The sequence below is a fragment of the Cicer arietinum genome, chromosome 6, assembly GCF_000331145.2.
Source record: "Cicer arietinum cultivar CDC Frontier isolate Library 1 chromosome 6, Cicar.CDCFrontier_v2.0, whole genome shotgun sequence".
NCBI classification, from domain to species: Eukaryota; Viridiplantae; Streptophyta; class Magnoliopsida; order Fabales; family Fabaceae; genus Cicer; species Cicer arietinum.
In genome coordinates, this window is record NC_021165.2 from 5483732 (window position 1) to 5491814 (window position 8083).

The 8083-nt window shown below is 28.9% G+C and overlaps 2 protein-coding genes across 2 annotated transcripts in view; one reads left to right on the plus strand and one right to left on the minus strand.

Annotated features, from left to right (window-relative positions):
- Nucleotides 1-497: 497 nt before the first annotated feature.
- Nucleotides 498-1700, plus strand: LOC101514160 (protein LURP-one-related 4). Its single transcript, XM_004503706.4, has 3 exons — nt 498-792; nt 883-1113; nt 1227-1700. The coding sequence occupies exons 1-3, from the start codon at nt 559-561 to the stop codon at nt 1359-1361; spliced, it is 600 nt and encodes a 199-aa protein (XP_004503763.1). The 5' UTR covers nt 498-558; the 3' UTR covers nt 1362-1700.
- A 4015-nt stretch (nt 1701-5715) lies between these two features.
- LOC101513615 (uncharacterized) overlaps nt 5716-8083 on the minus strand; it is a 5391-nt gene continuing 3023 nt past the window's right edge. Inside the window, exons 7-10 of the mRNA XM_073370117.1 lie at nt 7220-8083; nt 6886-7023; nt 6436-6563; nt 5716-6314 (exon numbers count right to left, since the gene is read on the minus strand). The exon at nt 7220-8083 is cut by the window's right edge and continues 3 nt beyond it. Of these exons, the coding sequence (XP_073226218.1) occupies nt 6071-6314; nt 6436-6563; nt 6886-7023; nt 7220-8083 (1374 nt within the window). The 3' untranslated portion in view covers nt 5716-6070. The remainder of the gene's footprint in view (nt 6315-6435; nt 6564-6885; nt 7024-7219) is intronic.

Here is an 8083-nt window from a genome sequence, read left to right on the forward strand (position 1 = left end):
ATATTCTTTTGGATAATATAATTTTTAAGATTTTACCGTTTAAGTTTTTTCGATATTGTAAATATATGAAAAATAAATTAATCGATTTAATGAATGTATGCATTAGTAGACCACCGTGTATCTCGTGAGATTATTATTGAATTTACATTAACAAAAATAAGCCTCACATTTAATGATTATGTTTTACTTATTCTCTTAAAAATTGAAGAGCAAACATTTATGTTACTCTTTATAGGCGACTGACAATGACGCACGACAAATAATAAAGACAAGTGTGTTTAATGTTAAAATATGAGTGATACAGATAAGAAGAAAGAAACTGGTGATTGAAAATTCGGGGGGTTTAATCCGCGTCACTCTTTTTATTTCAGTTACTAATTAATTAATTTGAAGCACTTTTCCCACGAGTGCTATAATATTTAACTCCAAAAGGTGCTTCTAAGAAGCAGCCAAGTTAGTAGGACCAAGGATAAGCATATAAATAAGCTATCATCACAACTTATTCTATAAACATAACCTCCTCCTCAATTTCGAACATCAAAACCTCAATAACAACGAATGGCCAAGATTTATCCTCAACAAGAATCCACTTCCTCTGTTTCTCAATGTTTAAGTTCCAAAAGAGAAACATATACTCTATGGATGAAATCACTTGTTCTTCATTCTAATGGTTGCACCGTCTATGATTCAAATGGTCACATAGTTTATCGAGTTGATAATTATGATAGAAAGGGTACATCAGAAGTTAATCTCATGGATTTACAAGGCAATGTTCTTTGTACCATCAAAAAGGTACTTTGTAAATAAAATATTTTGTACTTTTGGGGAGAGTGAATTTTAAATAATAAACATGTTTATTAATTTTTGAATCTTATTTTGCAGAAATTACTAGCTTTTGGATGTTGGGAAGGACACAAATATGACAATGATTATAATTGTAGAAGCAAAGAGCAACCATGGTTTCAAGTTAAAAGATGTAATAAGATTATTAATAAAGGGAAAGTAGCTTGTCAAATTAAAGTGGGGTGCCAAAATTTGTGCATAGAAACAATTAGTACTAGCAAAGTATTTGCTTTTCGGATAGTAAACAAAGATGGACAAATTATTGCAGAGGTAATTTAATTCACCTTTTAATTTATTTCCATTTATCAATTAATTTTAATTTTAATTTTAAATGTAGGATATATATGGTATTGATTTTAATATTTGATTTTGAAAATATGCAGGCAAAACAAAAACACTCAGCCACAGGAGTTGTATTGAGTAATGATGTTCTAACGTTGGATTTAGCTGCTGGCACAGATCATTCCCTAATAATGGCTTTGGTTACAGTGTACGGATTAATATGTGGTATAATGTAGATACATATATTTATAATGAATTAGGAACAATTCATTTGGAGGCCCTGATTCGGAAAATATTTTTCCTGTGTACAAGACTCACAACGTTTACAGTATTGTAAATTTTGTAATTAATTAGTGTTTGGGTCAGTTTGTATAAAAAAGATTATGAACTTCATCAGGATCCAATTAGAGACACTGAGATAATATGTATATGTACACATATAGTTTTCTTTACACACAAAAATATATAGTACAGTAGAGTTTTTTTGGGTGCAAAATACATAGTAGAATTTATTGTATACATCTTGGTTGGATCTTTATTTTTTTTACTTTTTTTACTGGGATATTTGTTTTCAACTGTGTCGGTGTCGATATTTATTGTGTAGAATTAATTATTGACTAAATATTTTTTTTACTCACATTAATTTTCGAAAATCATTACTAGTTTCAGCTCTTTTAAAGCCAAATTTGGATCTGCTTATTTTTGAGAAAATTTATTTTGTTTTTTTCTAAAAGAATTGTTGATTATAATTTTTTTTTAAACTTGTTCATTCAAAAGTTATAATAAATAAATTAATAAATTATTTATTAATCTGATATTTATATATATATATTTTAAATTATAATAAATAAATTGTTTACTTTAAAATATTTTTTAAAAATAATTTATGTTAATTTATAATAAATAAACTATAAAAGATAAAAAATAAGTTTAATTATAATAATAAAATAAAATTAAAAAAAGTAAATTATAAACTAGGAAGCCATAAACTACTTTATTGTTTATTTATTTATTTATTTATTTATTTTTTTTTTTTTTATCTTGACAAACAGGTACATTATGTTGATAAATTGACAGAAATGTTTCTAATCTTAATCTACTTTATAACGTAGATCTCTACTATGTTTGAAATGAGATGTCAATTTTCCTTTGTACGTGGGGATCATACTTGTGAAAATTGTGTGAATCGAAAATATTTATTCTTTAAGATGGAGACTGAGAACAAAATCCCCTTCAAGATGTTTAGGGAACAAGGGTGGGATCACCTTGCCCCACAAGGTCCCCATCCCCAATAAAATTACAATCAACTATTAAATAGGATAAATATACTTTACTAATTTTAGATATTTAATACAAAATTGCAAAGAGATAAATAATGTTACACTTTTCTTGATCGTATTTTTTTTTACTTTCTATTACACTTAAGTAAGTTAATAAATTATTTAAGTGTAATTGAAAAAAATAGAGTACAATTAACAATAATAAAAATATTATACAATACTTATTCAGATAACTTTAAATCTACTGTAGTTTTTTGTTTTGTACTTTTTATTTTTAGAATTATTCTTAATTTTAAAAATTAGAAAATTAAATTAACTAATAATTATTTTTGGGTAAAATTTAACTAATAAATTTTAGTCTTTAGTTATAATTTATGACTGTGTTTTTTATATAATTAATATATTATTTTGATAAATACTTGAAAAGTTCAATTCATTTATTTTAAGAAAAAAAACTTAAATTAATAAATACTACTGAAACTTATTAATTGTAATTAGTAGAAAAATTTATTTATAAATTAGTTATTAGATTAGTTTTTTTGAATTTAAATTCAAGATCTCCTTATAATTTATTTAGTGTCCCATAGCTCATTAATCGATTTATATTGTCTTTAATTAATGAGTGATACCATTTAGTACAAAATAAATCGTTATATATGGCGGAAAACATGGGAGCAAGGATAAAAAAAAAAAAAAAAAAAACTTATCCAAACTTTGGTATTTTTTGTTACTTTCACTTTCTTACCTACAACATTTCACTTAATTGGCAATTAAGGTAAGAATTTTACAACTTCACACTTGCATTTAACAAATAGAGTCATTTAATAATTGTCCTTGAAGTACTTGTTAATGAAATAAAAAATAATTTTCAAATAAAAAATCATATTTTTTATAATTTCTAAATTTAAATTACACAAATTTTAATATATTTTTTTCTCTATATTTAAGACACATTTGTTAACACTTTCTTTACAAAAATTATCTATAATTGTGGATCTTCACATTCACATCGCAATGCTCTTCCTCAAAATTAATCTTGCCACGGGGTTATCATCAACAAATGGTAGATCAAATTGAGTTTTTTAAAGGCAAAATATTAGTAACTTAGATTGTGGTAGTTTTGTGGATATCTCTTGATCTTTTACTTTTTTTCATAAGCAAAAATATTATTATTATTATTAGGAGCATACGATTATCCACCTTCTATGAATAGTTGTAGAGTTCTTACTAAATCATGTGCTCGCATGTCGGAGAACACTTTAAAACTCCTTCTACGTTTTTTTATCTTACCAACATAACTACCTTGTGAATAATTATGTAGTCGTAATCCACTCACACTTGACCCAACAAAACCATTGGTTTTTTGATGTTATTAGAAATAGGTAACAAGAAAGAATTCAAAAGACGGAAAGAGAAAACCAGAACTCTAATCAATTGATTGAAGTGAGAAATGATATTTTGTTTTGATCCAAAACTTTCGGGTAAGGATTCCCTACCTTTGAATCTCCTACCTTTGGTGACTTTGTATTTATCTTTCTCTTTATCAATCATTATCTCTCATCTAAATAATTTTTAATACTTACTTTAAATCACCAATTTTACTCCAAAATACACTAAAGTCACCAAAGGTAGAGAATCGATTTCCAAAACTTTCAGCTATTGAATATACAAATCACTATTTCACACTTGAATGACAAAAATATCTTCGAGTGTGAAATATCAAATCACTATTTGCACCAATATTGGACTAACTAGACACGTTGCCTTTTCAGACCACAAAATTGCTGCATTTCCCTTATTGTTTATGCAGGAGGAGCAACACAATATACGCTTGTGGTCCCAAATATGCCTCAATTATCAATTCCAATATTAATTCTATAGTCATATTTGGTACACCCATGTACAGCAATATATATTGCATCTTCTCTTGTTCCAATTTTTATGTTAAAAAATATTTATTTCGGTCAATATATTGGCCATAAAATTATTTGATTATACACGTGAGATTTATATCATCAAAATGTATTCAAAAGATATTTATATGTGCCCTCTTTATCATGTTACCAAAATGAGATTTAATTTCTTCTTCTTCCTTTCCCTTTTACGGTACATAAAAAGTTAATTTCAAAAAAATTAATAAAAACTTTAATCGAATTCGTAATAAAATATACATTATCTCTGTTTTTAAACATAGTTTTTCTTTAATAAAAAAAGTAATTATAGCTAGCTAATGAACGGTATTAAAAATTTCATTTATCTCTTTCTTTATTTTACCTGTAAAAATAATGTTTTCTTTGTGCTAGAACACAACAACATTGGCATGTGAACATAATATATATACAGACATAACACTTTCCAATAATGTGACCTTTCTAGATGCCAATATTGTCAATGCATAAATTAATTTAGCATAAACATGTGTTTGTCCACATGGTGTTTCTTCCATTTTCGGTGAGGAGCATTTCTATAAGGAACTGTTAGTATTATTTCTTTAGTTAAGAGAAAATTGTAAATTTAAGGTGAGTCAAGTTTAAGGTAATTGAATGTACAGTAAATGTTTTAAGTCCTAATTCAACTGATAAATGTTCATATTATTAAGTTGAACATCATGTCTCAAATTTGAATTCAAGATTCACATTTATATGTGATTTTTTTTGTGATAATTATATCATCTCATCTATAGAAGAAAAAAAAAACGGTAAATTGAGGTAATGACAGTCGAGTCTTTCTTAATTGTAGGGATAGTTTCAAAAGATACACTTTTAAAATGATTAGATCTACAACAAATCAGTATTATTTTGCACAATCAAAACACAACTTGTTTTCTATTTTTTTTTCTTTCATTCAAAATAACCAAAGTACTTTGGCCCAATTCTATCCCATCAAATATTCAACCTATGATAATCCTAGAAGTTTGTTAGCTAAATATATATTTTCTTTTATAAACAAATGTTAGTATATTAGTTACATTAGTATTTGTCTCTTTTATCAAAGTTTGATATTCTTTTATTCATCAATTGCTTCAAACCCTTAGCTCTTCAACCCTCATTTAATATTTTTCTTGAGCTGTGTATCAAAGTCCACCATTATCATCCTTACTGACATACTGTATAATCTTGATGTCAAATAAGTAGATTTTTGTGACTGAGAAGGTAGTGTAAGTTTTCAAAAAGCTTGGAAAGTTATTAATGAGAAGTTAGACCTACAGAGGCCAAGGATAAAGAATATTGGATAACAAACAACACTTCAATGTCAATACACACAAAAGAATGTGTATATAAATGCAAAAAAAAAATGTATACATATTAAATTTAATAAAAGTAATATTCTCATTTATACTATAATATCATTTAAAGGGTACAATAAAAGAATATTATATAACCGCAAAAAAAATAAACAGATTATCACCAGATCTTACTGGAACATAATAGTGAGAGAGAAGAGAACACTATCGATAACTAAAAATACTTAAAATCACAAACTCTGCCAAACTGCCAGGAAAACTCTATAAAATGGTACCCTTACAAAAGACTTAGGAGGGAGAAAAGGGTGGAAAAAAAGGAATAAGAGGTATATATATCTTGGCACACATTAAATTATTCATTTGAAAGTGTTTCAGTGTTGCAACTATACAATGCAGGCCCCGAGATAGCAGGAAGAAATTTTTAGCCCCTCCTAGCATTCTTGAGGCTTCTTACTGTCATAACAAGCTTTTGTCTTTCACCTTCTACCTCTGCAAATTTGAGACTCATTTCTGAGTATCTTTCTTGCAACTCTTTCAGTTCGGTTTCCATTGATTTGTTTCTTTCGTTCATTGATGATAATTCAGTTAAAACACCGCCGACACTGTCATCGCCATTATTATCAATTACGGGTATTTCTGCTTCTTTCTCTGACAAATGTGCATGACTGCCATGACCAGAAAATAATCAATAATGAGTAATGAAACAATTCAATATCTTCAATTCCCAAATTTATGAGTAACATGGACAAACTTAAGAGTCAGAATGAAAGTAGAAAGCAGTCAAACCTCTTGAATGATGATAAGACAACCCCATTTTCTTCCGAGACACATGTCGTATTGTTGAGATGCTCAACTGTACTTCTGACTTCTCCAGATCTGTCACTTGTAGTAGTAAAACTCTTATCTGCAACAGCCTGTTTGAAGTGCATAACAATGTATATTTATTGCAGATAAACGATTCGTTTATGTCATAAACCAACAATTCAAAAATATAAGCTTAATCTAGATACCAAGCAAGACACACATTATAATTTAAACTCCATTTAACTAAAAATACTAAAAAAACTTTGCCTAAGACAAAACACAAATGACAGGAAATAATAGTCGACATTCTCTTATTTCCATCATTCATCAATGCACTTTGATCATATGCCAATTGAGTAATATGCTAAAAAAATCATCACATCGGCATATTATTTTAAGACTTTAAGTGTTGCAATCTACTAATTAGTATACCTTTTGCAAAACAATGCTCTGGTTGAGTACCTCCACTTTGTCCTCCAGTTTCTCAATTTTGTTTTGAAATTCCCTTTGCTTCTCCAAAAATGAAGAAGCTAATGTTTCCAAGGCAGTCTCCTTTGACTTTATCTGGTCCTGTCATGAACAAATCTTTGTGTTAATATGCCACCCTCAATTATCCGAAGTAAATTAGTTCTATCCTGGGAAAAATGCAGTGTCGTGAAAATGATGATTAGTAGACGAAAATATCTATAGAGGAATTAACATTTGATTATCAAGTATTTTTCTCAAAGGACCTATCTGCTCAGACCACTATGATTTGTAAATTTACCTCGAGCATTTTTATTTCCTCTCTTTGATTTGTCATTTCATTGGAATTCTGTGTGCATCCATTAATATCCTTGTACCTCTTCTCGGAGTTGGTTAATGCATCGTCCTTCTTCTTCAGTTCGCCATTAAGAAGGAAAATTTGCTTTCTTAGTTTTTCTTTCTCAGTCTCATCATCAATAAGAGAACGTTTCAGGTCACTATATTGAGCCTCAAGTGCTTCTAACTCTGAATGCAAGTGTTTACTCACTTTCTCTTCTTCATCCTTGAGATGCATCATCCTATTTAGCTCATCAAGTGACCGTTCTGCTTCCTTTTTCAACAAAGCAATTGTACTCACAAGCTCATTTCTTTCTTCCTTTACACTTTGTAACAGGTTCTCAGATTCCTCAAGTGATTTCTTCACAAGTTCCAAGTCAAATCTTAAGGTTTCTTTTTCTTTTACTTGCTCAGATAAGCATGAGATCTCCACAGTAAGCTTTTCATTCTCAGCTTTTAGCAACTGGTTCTCCTCGGAGAAATCCTTGCCAACTTGCTCCTGGTTGTCCATTTCCATCAACATCTGTTTCATCTGAACTGTCATATTATCTACTTTGTTGGAATGTTCATTCAGTTTTACCTCATAATCAGCTTTGACTGACTGAAGCTCTTCTTTGACTTTACGCAGCATTTCCTCCAGTAGTCTTTTTTGCGCACGAAGTTCACTTGCTTCTGTCATCGCTCTCATGGTTGCCCTTTCATTTGCATCGAATGTCATGGCCATTTGCATTGATAGCATTTTAAACTCTTCTTGAAGCCTCTCAGCGGTATTAGCATTTTTATGTCTGGTGTTCCGCAAAGCTTCCTCTGCACGAATGGCTCTTTGCTC

Excerpts from the sequence above, each read along its gene's own strand:
- LOC101514160 (XM_004503706.4), top strand. The coding sequence starts at position 559 with ATGGCCAAGATTTATCCTCAACAAGAATCCACTTCCTCTGTTTCTCAA. Across the intron at positions 793-882 it reads TTCTTTGTACCATCAAAAAG|AAATTACTAGCTTTTGGATG; the intron begins GTACTTTGTAAA and ends CTTATTTTGCAG. Across the intron at positions 1,114-1,226 it reads ATGGACAAATTATTGCAGAG|GCAAAACAAAAACACTCAGC; the intron begins GTAATTTAATTC and ends GAAAATATGCAG.